Source organism: Physeter macrocephalus, chromosome 10 (genome assembly GCF_002837175.3).
Source record: "Physeter macrocephalus isolate SW-GA chromosome 10, ASM283717v5, whole genome shotgun sequence".
NCBI classification, from domain to species: domain Eukaryota; kingdom Metazoa; phylum Chordata; class Mammalia; order Artiodactyla; family Physeteridae; genus Physeter; species Physeter macrocephalus.
In genome coordinates this window covers 82,708,980-82,721,829 of record NC_041223.1, presented here as the reverse complement: position 1 = coordinate 82,721,829, position 12,850 = coordinate 82,708,980, and the positions used below count along the sequence as shown (strand labels likewise).

General features: G+C 46.4%; 1 protein-coding gene across 3 annotated transcripts in view; it reads right to left on the bottom strand.

Moving 5' to 3' along the window:
* Positions 1-12,850, bottom strand: part of RIMS1 (regulating synaptic membrane exocytosis 1) — a 463,886-nt gene that overhangs the window by 204,462 nt on the left and 246,574 nt on the right. For all 3 annotated transcript variants that reach the window (XM_024133005.3, XM_055087651.1, XM_024133006.3), the window contains 3 exons: positions 11,284-11,624; positions 7,237-7,726; positions 6,714-7,086 (listed from right to left, as the gene is read on the bottom strand). In XM_024133005.3, the coding sequence (XP_023988773.1) occupies positions 6,714-7,086; positions 7,237-7,726; positions 11,284-11,624 (1,204 nt within the window). The remainder of the gene's footprint in view (positions 1-6,713; positions 7,087-7,236; positions 7,727-11,283; positions 11,625-12,850) is intronic.

Genomic DNA, 12,850 nt, shown 5'->3' with positions numbered 1-12,850 from the left:
CACGTGGGATCTTCTCGGACCGGGGCACGAACCCGTGTCCCCTCATCGGCAGGCGGGCCCCCAACCACTGCGCCACCAGGGAAGCCCGAGTTTACAGATTTTATATCAGCTTTTATTTGAAGGTCTCAGATCACAATACTTTACTTCCTGCTTAAGATTAATCCATACCTGCAGGCAAGTGTGTTATCTTTAGTCCAGATGCACGGTCTTGCATTTTGTCCAAATATCTCTGCCCAAGCATTTCAGTGCAATGGGTCTGGGTACCCAGAGCTTTCTCTTTGAGTTTTGTTCATAACGTTATTATTTAATTATTTAAGTTAATTATTTATTATTTTATTTTTAATGTCAAAAATATTTTGCACAGAACATCTCTGTGTTTGGGTGGGGATGTTGCCCTCTATCCCAGCTCTCTCGCCTCCCTGGCAAGCTCCTCTGTCCCAAAGCAGGCTACTTTCTCTTTCCATCAACTATGCATATTTCACTTCCCTCCCTCTTCACTGTTATGGGGTCTCATGGGGTAAGAAAAATAAATGCTTACGTTTCAGCAGCCATTTAAAGAGGAAGCCCTTTTAGGTTGTAATTGTTTAAAGGTTACAATTTTTTTAGTGCCTGTAGCCAAATTCTTACCACAGAACCTGATTTTATCTTGGGGTCTCCTGTTTGTAAAGTCCCCAATAAAAGTCCTCTGGAGAGCCCATAAAAATGTCACTGGGGGCAGGAACCACGCCTGTCTCTATATGTATCTATGTTTATGTCTGTATTTATTTATTTAATCACTATACCTCTAGCACCCTGTGCCTGGAACATCACAAATCTTTATATATAACATGTTTAACATCATATAAATCATATAATATTTATGTAATGTCCCACAGAAATTAAAACATGACTACATGAATGATGGCCACCTTCTTTAATTGCAAACCCCCTTGAAGTTACAAGAAAAAGCTCCCGCGTGCCTAGAGCCCGTGCTCCGCAACAGGAGAAGCCACCGCGAGGAGAAGCCCTTGCACCGCAATGAAGAGTAGCCCCCGCTCGCCGCAACTAGAGAAAGCCCGCGCGCAGCAACGAAGACCCAACGCAGCCTAAAATAAATAAATAAAATAAATAAATAAAATAAATAAATTTATAAGAAAAAAAAAAGTACTATGTGAGCAGTAAGCATTATACTGCTGGAGCCCAAAGAGGAAACTCCCAGTAGTTTTAGTGTAATGACTAAAGAATGAGCCTGCGCTCTAGAGCCCACGAGCCACAACTACTGAGCCCGCGCGCCACAACTAATGAAACAACTAATGAATCCCGCGTGCCTAGAGCCCGTGCTCCGCAACAGGAGAAGCCACCGGGAGGAGAAGCCCTTGCACCGCAATGAAGAGTAGCCCCCGCTCGCCGCAACTAGAGAAAGCCCGCGCGCAGCAACGAAGACCCAACGCAGCCTAAAATAAATAAATAAAATAAATAAATAAAATAAATAAATTTATAAGAAAAAAAAAATAAATAAATAAAATAAATAAATAAAATAAATAAATAAAATAAATAAATAAAATAAATAAATAAAATAAATAAATAAAATAAATAAATAAAATAAATAAATAAAATAAATAAATAAAATAAATAAATAAAATAAATAAATAAAATAAATAAATAAAATAAATAAATAAAATAAATAAATAAAATAAATAAATAAAATAAATAAATAAAATAAATAAATAAAATAAATAAATAAAATAAATAAATAAAATAAATAAATAAAATAAATAAATTTATAAGAAAAAAAAAAGTACTATGTGAGCAGTAAGCATTATACTGCTGGAGCCCAAAGAGGAAACTCCCAGTAGTTTTAGTGTAATGACTAAAGAATAATATAAAGTGTTGCATGAATTAGTTACATTTAAATAATTTAGTACCTGATTGTTGCGAGGGTTCTCAGCTCTTGTTCCTGATTCCACAATGTTTAACTTGTCAGGTACCCAAACTTAACAGTGAATAGCTCACACTGCCCGCAGCCTACGCCCCGGTCCCCTGAAACTGTCTCTGTCTTTGGAGGAAAATTCAACCCTGTGATTAAGGGTCGTCAGTCTCTATTTATTTATTTTTGGCTGTGTTGGGTCTTCGTTGCTGCGTGTGGGCTTTCTCTAGTTGTGGCGAGCGGGGGCTACTTTTGTTGCGGTGTGCGGGCTTCTCATTGCGGTGGTTCGTTCCTCTTGTTGCGGAGCACGGGCTCTAGGCACGTGGGCTTCAGTAGTTGTAGCACGCGGGCTCGGTAGTTGTGGCTCACGGGCTCTAGAGCGCAGGTTCAGTAGTTGTGGTGCACGGGCTTAGTTACTCCGTGTAATGTGGGATGTTCCCGAACCAGGGCTCGAACCGTGTCCCCTGCATTGGTAGGCGGATTCTTAACCACTGTACCACCAGGGAAGTCCGTGTGTTTTATACTAAAGAGAAAGTTTATTGTGCTAGGCATTTTATGTATGTTAAATAATTTAATCCTTGTAACAATCCTTTGGTAAAAGGAAATTATGGTGTTCATTAAGGGAAACACCTATTACAGCCTTTCTAGAAGTGGATAAAAACAAATATCGATTTTAAAGTACACTTAGTAGTGGGCTTCCCTGGTGGCACAATGGTTGGTGGTCCGCCTGCCGATGCAAGGGACGCGGGTTCGTGCCCCGGTCCGGGAGGATCCCACATGCCGCGGAGCAGCTGGGCCCGTGAGCCATGGCCGCTGAGCCTGCGCGTCTGGAGGCTGTGCTCCGCAGCGGGAGAGGCCACAACAGTGAGAGGCGAACCCGCGTCCCCTGCATCGGCAGGCAGACTCTCAACCACTGCGCCACCAGGGAAGCCCAATTATTCTTTATTGTTCATTTCTCTCAACAGAATGTAAGCTCCATAAGGGCATGAAGCATATTTCTTTATTTTTAACATCAGTATATCTACTGAAAGTGTTAAATCCACATTTGCTAATAAACATACAAACCAACTCAGCATAATGATAAGGATAAAAATATAAATGGTGAGAATAGTACACACATATTAAGTAAATGCCTTGTGCCAGTGCTATGGTCTAAATGTTTGCGTCCCCTCAAAATTCATGTGTTTAAATCTTTTTTTTTTTTTTTTTTCTTTTTTTTTTTGCGGTACGCGGGCCTCTCACTGTTGTGGCCTCTCCCGTTGCGGAGCACAGGCTCCGGACGCGCAGGCTCAGCGGCCACGGCTCACGGGCCCAGCCGCTCCGCGGCACGTGGGATCCTCCCAGACCGGGGCGCGAACCCGTGTCCCCTGCATCGGCAGGCGGATTCTCAACCACTGCGCCACCAGGGAAGCCCATGTGTTTAAATCTTAAGCCCCCCCAAAATGATCGCATTAAGAGGTGGGGCCTTTGAGAGGTGCTTAGGTCACAAGGGTGAAGCCCTCATGAATGGGATCAGTGCTCTTATAAAAGAGACCCCCCAGAGCTCCCCAGCCCCTTCCCCCATGTGAGGGCACAGCAAGAAGGTGCTGACTTCACATGAGTCAGGAAGAGGGCCTTCACCAGAACAAGACCATGGACCGTAGATTTCCCAGCCTCTGGGACTGTGAGAAATCAAAGTTCTGTTGTGTATAAGCTACCTAGTCTGTGGGCTTTTGTTATAGCAGCCCAAACAGATTAAGAGAGCCAGGCACGTGTTAAATATTTACTTTATACGTGTAACTGATAAAGCGAACAAGCAAATGCACGGAATATAGATGAAATGCAGCTTTTCTCTCCCACTGCTCTTGATATTTACTCCACGGGGATAACCTTCCCTGACCCTGAAGGTCACAGCACGGCATCCGTTCTCTCCTGGGAAGACATCTCTTCCCTGATCACTCTTCCTATAAGAAGAGTGATCAGGGAAAGTCACCGGAGCCTGTAAGATATAAAACGGGTTCTTTTACCTCTTCCTTGTATATTTACATGTGGGTGGTGACCTCAGCTTCACTGCAGTATTAGATCTATGGCAGACATACCACAGGCACAGCAGGACAGGAAGAATGCTAACTTAGCATCCTGTTATAGATGCATGAGCTCATTCAAACCACTCAGGAAACTGACAAAGTAGCAACTCTTATCTCTCCACTGTGCCAATAAGAAAATGAAGACTTAAGGAGGTTACAAAACTTGTGCAGGGTCACAGGGTGCTGGAGATGGTCATGGCTGGTCCCCAAGGGAGCCCTTAGCTGTCAATGGTGGGGCTTGGCAATAAAGTCATTAGTAAATATTACAGATGGTAGAATTTCTAACGAAGGCTGAAATAGGAAAACGTCTATGCTACATTCATAGACATTCAGAAAGAGATTATTTATAAATGAAGAGAAAACAGGGCAGTCTGTATCAGATGACGTCTCCTATGTTTCCGGAAGGGAAGACTGAACCCCAGCCTCAGAGGTGTATAAACCCCAAGTGGTCACCCAAGTGCCCGGAATGAGAATTCCCAAGAAAGGGAGACAGCGGCTAGAGGCAGTATGCTCTTCACATCACACCAGCCCCATCTCTCCACTCACCCACACCACTAGTCATGCTTCTTTCATAGTCTGTTTTTACCGTGAATAATTTTGAATTTCAATTCTAATTCCAGGTGTCCTGTGATTTATTACACATATTCAAGAGGAGCTGGTGTAGACCCTTCCTTTAAGGAATGGGAAAATACACGTATATAACTATACCTATACCATCCCCATTGGGGGGTTACCTGCACACCCATTAAGCATATCCACTTACATTTTTACTTCACACTTACCTTAAGGACTTAAGGGGAAAAAAATACGTGTTCACAAAACAATACTAAGGCATGAAAGGCAGCAAGTCAGCTACATCTGACTTTTAAAAAACCTATAGACCATATGCAACTTATAAACATCAGTGATGAGAAGGCGAGCTGAAGAAAACCAAACTCATCCCAGACACACATGCATTCAAAAGACAGCTATTTCCACTTGAGCTGCAGTAATAATAGCGACAGAGTGAGCTTTCTTAATGGTTTCCAAATATAGTATAAGATTGTTGGGGGATATATATGTGTGTACATATATATACACACACACATATATATAGAAAGAAAGAGACAGAAAAAGAGAACAGAACGGTGGGAGAGAGGGTGGCTCCACATGCATGCAATTTGCAGGCAGAGAAGATGAGGAAGTGATTCTCTTTATAAAACATAATATTAGCTGCGTAATTTACCGATTCTAAAGCAAGCCAAAAACTGTAAAAATGGTCAGTCACCTCAAAATATGAATTCGTTAAGAAAAACACCAATAACCCTAGCACTACAACAAAGACGAAAACCACAACCACTGAATTTACTGCTGTGGCCAGTTTAAATCTAAGTGAACAGCAGCAAAATGAGGAGAATCTTCAAAACAAACACGTGATTTTAACATTAAATTGAAGCATTTTCTAGACCAGTGCCATTTAAAGGCACTTTCTGGAATGACTGCTCTTGAGCACTAGTGAGAGTGCGGAATTGAATTTTTAATTTTATTTAATTTTAATTAATTTAAATATCTACCTATAGCTATGGTATCGTACAGTGCAGGTTTAGACAGAAAAAAAAAGTCAGCCCATCACGAAATGTTCCAAAATCTTTTGGACTGTAATAGGTAAAATGAAATCTGTACTCCAGAGTTACTACCAAAACACGATATATAACATCTGCATGATAGAAACTCTGTAACTTGTTTACGAATTGTAAGAAAGATTCATTTGAAACTTGAAAAACGCTACCTCTGTGACTGGAGCATGACACCACTGAAGTGTAAAAGAAGGTACACGTCCTTTTGTCAGCCAAATAAACCCACCCCCGAATGATAACTTAAAAACACAAGACTGTGCACTGATTTCCCAGAATGACAGCAACCAAAATCATGAAGAACTATTGTAACCCCAATCTGGCAATGTGGTTACGTTTTTTAAATCCCACTTCTGAAAAATATATATATACGTATATATAATATATACGTATATATATAAAGGACAACCTTCCACCCGCTGCGAGGCTGGCCGGAGCATTCCAGGTCCCACTTTTCTCCCCAACTTTTATTGAGACATAATTGACACATAGGTCCGTGGAAGTTTAAGGTGTACCCCTAACGACTTGACATACATAGAATGCCAAATTGACTACCACAGTAAGTTTAACATCCATGCCCTCATCCACTTACAAAAAAAAATTTTTCTTGTGACGAAAACTTTCAGGATTTACTTCCTCAGCAGTTTCTAATATACCGTAGAGCAGCGTTAGCTACAGTCACAGGCACCCTGTTGGACATTACCAGCCGCGCTTCTAAATCCTGCACGCGCGCACCTGCCATCCTGGCACACACGCCCCCGAGGCCCCCGCTCGCGCTTCGGATCCCGGCACACACTCTCCCCCAGGCCCGCACGCACGCCTGGATCCTGGCACACGCGCTCCCGAGCGCCCCGCTCGCGCCTCTGATCCCGGCACACGCGCCCCGAGCCCCGCACGCGCGCCTCGGATCCCGGCACACGCGCCCCTGAGCGCCCCGCTCGCGCTTCGGATCCCGGCACACACGCCCCCAGACCCGCACGCGCGCCTGGATCCCGGCACACGCGCCGCCAGGCCCGCACGCACGCCTGGAACCTGGCACACGCGCCCCCAGCTCCGCGCGCTCACCTCGGATCCCCACACCCGCGCTTCCAGCCCCGCACGCGCCCGAGCCCGCGCGGCGCCGCTCACCCTTCTCGCTGACGCTCTCGCTCTCTAGCTCCACGTCCTCGCAGCTCGTGTACTCCGGCGTGGACACGCCCTCCTCCTCCGAGCTGCTCACCGACATCTGGCGCCGCTTGCCGCCCCTCTTGGCGCGATGCGGCTTGGGCGGAGACGGCCGCACGGACTCGGACTGGTCGGAGCTGAGCGAGTCGTTGCGCAGCATGGTCTCCACCTTCTCGCGCTTGGCCTTGCGCACGAGGACGGCCGCGCCGGGGTCCAGGCGGCTCTGCTTCCGAAGCGGCTCCGGGGCCCTGGGCTCCGGGGCGTCGGCGGGGCCCGGGCCGGGCCGGGGCGCCGGCGGGCTGGGCTCGGCGAGCGGCTGGGCGCCCGGCGCCCGGGCCTCCGCGGTCCTCTCGGCCGAGTAGGCGCGCGGCGAGGCGGGCGGCGAGCCCCGGACGGCGTTGGGCGCGCGCGGGCCGGGCCCGCCCTCGGGCGGCCGGGTCGCCGGCGGGCTGGGCTCGGCGAGCGGCTGGGCGCCCGGCGCCCGGGCCTCCGCGGTCCTCTCGGCCGAGTAGGCGCGCGGCGAGGCGGGCGGCGAGCCCCGGACGGCGTTGGGCGCGCGCGGGCCGGGCCCGCCCTCGGGCCCAGCGGCCGCCTCGGTGCGCGGCAGGGCCACGTCGCTGTGGCGCCGCTCGTGCCTGGCGCGGGACACCCGCGCGTGCATGCGCATCTGGTGCTCCTCGGGCGGCGGCTTGACCGGGTACCGCGCCAGGTTCGGGTCGCTGCGGTACCGGGTCTGGTACTCCTCCTCCTTCCTCTGCTTCTCGGCCTCCACCGCCGGGCCGTTCTCGCGTTTCTGTGGCACATCGGCGTAGTCCTGGGACCGGCCTTTCTCGAGCCTTCGGCTTTCCCGCCTTTCCTTGCGCTCCCGTTCTTCCGTGGGCCCCTCCGCGGGCTGCACAGAGGACCTGGGTGCGCGTTTCCGCTCGCCCTTCGGGGTGCCTTTGCCATTCTGGTCCGCGAGCCCTGGGGTCTTCTTCCTGTGATGCACAAAGGAACGTCGAGAAGGAGAGCAGTGTGTAAAGCTCAAGGCGAAGACCAGACTCCAGAAGCCTTCTTGGAAATAATTGTTTATACTTCGATGTCTAATTAAAAAGCGAGGTGATAAAAGAACTACATCAAACCTGTATATCTGAGTAGCTTTCTAAATAAGGCTCCTTAGCCTCACAACATATTCCGGGCCTTCACAACTGGCTTTCAGATTTTAAATTCGCTATAAATTAACTAGATCATTTTAAAAATCAATAAATTAATTCAGTAAATGAACAAGTTTTATGAACCTCTGCTTGTGAATCAAAGACTTTAAAATGTTCTCGATAAAAATAATATAGGTAATAATCGAGGAGCAAACGGTAATACATACATATCAGTTCAAAATGAAATATATACCTGATATATATTTGGGCAACATGTATTCACAATCTCTTATTATAACTGAAACTTTTAAAGAAACGTGAATCCAAGTGTGTCCATTTCAGGAATCAACTCTAATAGCACTTCTTCAATAGTAGAACGAAAGTACTTTTTATGCGATTATGTGCACCCCACCACTTTTTAGGGAGACGGTTAGGAAAAATAAATGGCTGAACCTTAGCCTTCATTTTACCTTCCCCAGGCAAATATAATAGAAATCTTGAAATGTTTGAAATAATTTTTCCTCCCTCCCCCCATCCCTGGCCTTCTCCCTCATTTCAGAAAACAGTCCAAAATGTATAGCACAGGGAACTGTATTCAATAACCTGTAATAAACTCTGATGGAAAAGAATATGAAAAAAGAAACCCGTTTTGTGTCCTACTTTTCTCTCCATCCTCTGGGAGGCACTGGCAAAGGTAAGGTAACGGAAGAGGTTTGGCAATCTGAATCTTTAAGCTATACTGTTTAAGATACCCCTTCCAGCCCTTCTGTACACTGGAGTCCATCTGATTTGGGAAAGTTCCAGCATCGACCCCAGAAGTTGCAAAAAGGGGATACCTCAGCTAAGCATTCAGGCACTGTATGCTGTACTATGCAACTGAAATGGGGGAAACCAAGGCTCTTTTTGGAATCCCGAGGTCCACAGAGAGGGCTTTCCAGAGAGCACATTGTTTGATTGGAAGTCCAAAAGCAGAATTCATGAACTAAATTTGAGAATAATATACAAGATGGGAAAATGTAGGGCAGTTTCTATTGTGGTTTTCCAAAGTAGTTGTTGCTAAGCTGTGGGGTCAGTTTGAGGAGGGTCTGGTGATGATGGAAAGAAATGGCAAAGGGTTTCCAGTGGCACAAAAAAGCAAAATAGAAGCATGGCCGATGCTGCTTGAGGCATTTAGATCACTCGGCCCTTTGAAGTGGAAGGGGTTTTCAGGGAGGTAGCATTGCTGTTTTCCAGTGTAAGGGGTCTACTATGAATACAGTCCATCATTATCAACTAGAGTTTTCATAAGAGTGATGAATGCACTGCAAACTTTTAGTAGCTCATTAAGGCATAGCTGTGCCTGTTGGAAGTTTCTATTGAGTCAGTTTACTCTTTTTTTTTTTTTTCTGAAATGCTGATAAATGACACTTACCTTGCAGAGTTTGTGTGAGGATTAAAGGAGACACCATCTGTGAAAATGCTTTATGAAAGGATAGAGTATTATGCAAATGGGACTTCTCCAGTCTCTCTGATTCTTTGCTTCACTGAATAGGCCTTTTCTCACCTCTACCTTAATTGTTCCATTCCCACTAGCTCCTGATGAGTGTACAAAATAGGATCAAGAGTTCTTCAGTAGTTTAAACAGACGGCCATTCCTCTGTCTTCCTTGTCTCTCTGAAGCAGGCCAACCCTGCCTGGTACCCGGCTCTCCTTGCCTTTTCCTCCAGCCCCACGTCCTCATTGTTTTCTTAAGTATTTATATAATCAGAAAGGCTATTTGCCCTTATCAGTCTTTTTCAAATTTCATCAGAAAGCCTCTTCCTGGTCCTTACTCTTAAATTCTTTGTAATTTTTCACCTCTATCAGAAACAGGACTCATATTTTCTCTTTAGAAATTTTACAGCCCCAAATTCTTCCTCTTCTTTAAAAGAGATCATTTTTTTCTGAGCAATCCTGAACTGCCCCTTCGATATCTTCATCTCCCCTTAACTCATAACAGTTTGTCACCAGTCCTGCCATCACTGAAGTGGCTCTTGTATCCTTCCTGTCATGGCCTTTGTCTGCCCACCACACATTCCTGGGTGTCCTATAAACCTTAATTCAGAAGACACTCCTCTCTCCTGTGGCTCCCAAAGGACTAGTGTTTGTATTTTCTATCTCTGATCACATCACCTTTCTGGGCCAGTTCACTGCCTGGGGCTCTGTCTTCTTTCGGAGATGGTGTGGTCTCTCCCCCAGGATCTGTGAGAAAAGGGACCCTGTACGAAGCATCGTTATGCCCTCTGGCTCTTGGCAGTGTTCACTGATGGTAAACACACGGCGGCTACTGGCTGCCTTCACTGGAGGCCACCCAAGGGTCAGCTGCTGAGCACATGTGCTCATTCAACCCCCCTGCAAGGTGCCTGTGACCCCTCGTGGCAGAGCCAGGCCTGGAATCCAGACCTGTTCAGCTTTGAAGTCTTTGATCTTACTGTGTGGGTTTTGTTTGAAAAAGATAGCAGAAGCCTCCCCTGGATCCTACCCTCCCACCCAGTGGAATAAATAAGGGTCACACAGGCAAAAAGCAGCCACGCCTAGTGCTAACCGTCAGGTCCCCCAAACTCACAGCCTCGGGAAGAAAAGGGCCACGTCCTCCTTGTCAGCACTGTCGCCTTGTGCACGGCACCCTGTCTGGTCATAAATCCACTGTTTTGAATGAATGACTCAATCGACAAATTGAAATAAATAATCTGATCATGTTAGCCCAGGCTTACAATCCTCCGAGGCTTTCCATTATTCCTAAGATAAAGTCTATTGAAATGTAACCTGGCTAAAAGGCCCAGTGTGACCTGGGCACTCAGACCTTACCAGTCACCTCTTCTCCACTCGCTCCCCTTCTCTGCTACTCACCCTCGAGCCCATAGCATCTTTTGGGTTGTCACACCGACCTTGTTCCTTCCAGCCAGGTGCCAGCGCCCTTACCTGGAGCACCCGTTCCACCCTTCACCTGGCTCATCCCTGGTCCTTCAAAGCTCAGCGTAAAAGAAATGTCCTCTAGGAAGGCTTTGCTGATGCACCCACACACCCTCCAGTGGGTCAGTTCCCCATCCTCTTCTCTCAGAGCACACTTTCAACTACAGGACTCACTCAAACAGCGAATAAACGGTCCAAGAGCTGTTCTCAGTTCAGGGCTGGAAGTTAGTAGTGCCGGTGGGTGACAGAGTCAGATGACTTGTTTACGTCCGTGCATGAAAGACAAGCTTCTCAGCAAACGTCTCCTAAGGAAGGATACATTCTAGACAGAGACAGCCCAGGCCCAGTGTGGCCTTCCTCATGGGCCTGAGAAGTACCCCTTCCACATATCCTAGCAGTTAAATTCTTGAAGATGGCTTTGCTCTCCATCTAAGACTTTGCCTTTTGCTTAAGGGTTGGTGACCTCTTACCTGTCTCTGGGAGGCTCACTTCTAGACCTGAAAGAAACCTGCTTCTGCTCAGGCCTCCCGGCTTGCTGCGAGGGCTCAGCCCCCTTGCTCCTGTCGGACGGCACGCTGTGGGGAACCTGGTCCTGGGAAGAGGCAGTGGCTGTGCTCAGGGGGGTCTGAGACCTAGATCGCTCCTGCAGCCGGGATTTCTTTTCTCTCGGGGCCTCAGAACCAGCGCCTGTAGCTGTATCGCTGAGGGTTCCATCCTGACTTGGCTGCTGAGGGCCGCTTCCGAAGAACCACGCCCCAGATTTGGTTAGGATTTCTTGTTGCTTTCGACACAAATTGCATACCCACATCACCTATTTGAAGAAGAGAGAACGATATACATTTTCTGTGCTATTTGGAAATTATGTATTTTCATCACACTAAAATATCCCTTAAGGAAGAAAGAATGTTGTCATCTTTATATCTATCCTTGTACATTTCTCATGAAAATGATCTTTGCGCAAGTCGCCGTCAAGTATATGAATGCCTGGACTGAGATGCATCTGAAATCGTAGACTTCTGGTAACCAGGATAGAGTTTTGCTTGGCATTTATAACACTATGATTCTGAGCTGCATATTACCATGTATTCATCACATTTTGAATGACTGACTTTGAAGTTTCATTTAAAATAGCTTAGTAAAAATGGTCTAAGCAGGGTAGTTGATTGATTAGAAAAATGTTGTAGGGCACCATAGAATTAATATTTATGTACATAAACCTCGGCGTGTCATAGGATTTAGAAGGATCTATCTTCTCAAAAACCATCCATTATTAAAATCAATATGACAAGATATTCACGTGGAACAAACAATGAAAGGTAGGCACAAAAGAAAAGGTCAGGCTGTATATTCTCTCTAGTTTACCAGCGATCAACTAACCTCAGCTAGAAGAGCTATTTCGGAGCCATCATTTGGAAACACGTCTGCTGATAAATTATAAGATGTTATCACCACTTAAAATAAATCTGTATAGGGCTTCCCTGGTGGCGCAGTGGTTGAGAGTCCGCCTGACGATGCGGGGGACGCGGGTTCGTGCCCCGGTCCGGGAGGATCCCACGTGCCGCGGAGCGGCTGGGCCCGTGAGCCATGGCCGCTGAGCCTGTGCTTCGCAACTGGAGAGGCCACAACAGCGAGAGGCCCGCGTACCGCAAAAAAAAAAAAAAAAAAAAAAAATCTGTATAGCTGCTCTCCTCGTGGTGACACAACGAATGTAATAATGGGGACAATGATGGTAACAGAAATAATGAATAATACAATAATAACAGCAACGCCTGCCTCAGTGACTTTTCTCAGATCACACTTCAGTTTTTCCTTTGCATTTCAGGAACAGCACCTCCGGGAAAGGCTGATTACCAAACTCTAGGTCCTCATTTTCACTAATACTGACTCAGTCAACAATTGTGCAAACATATCACATAAGGATGAATAAATCCTAGAAACATTAAGTGAGAAACAATATAAAAGAGGAAAAGAAGAGGCATTGTTTAGTTGGCAAAAAGAAGAAAATGTACTACTGAAAACATTCAGACGGATACAAAG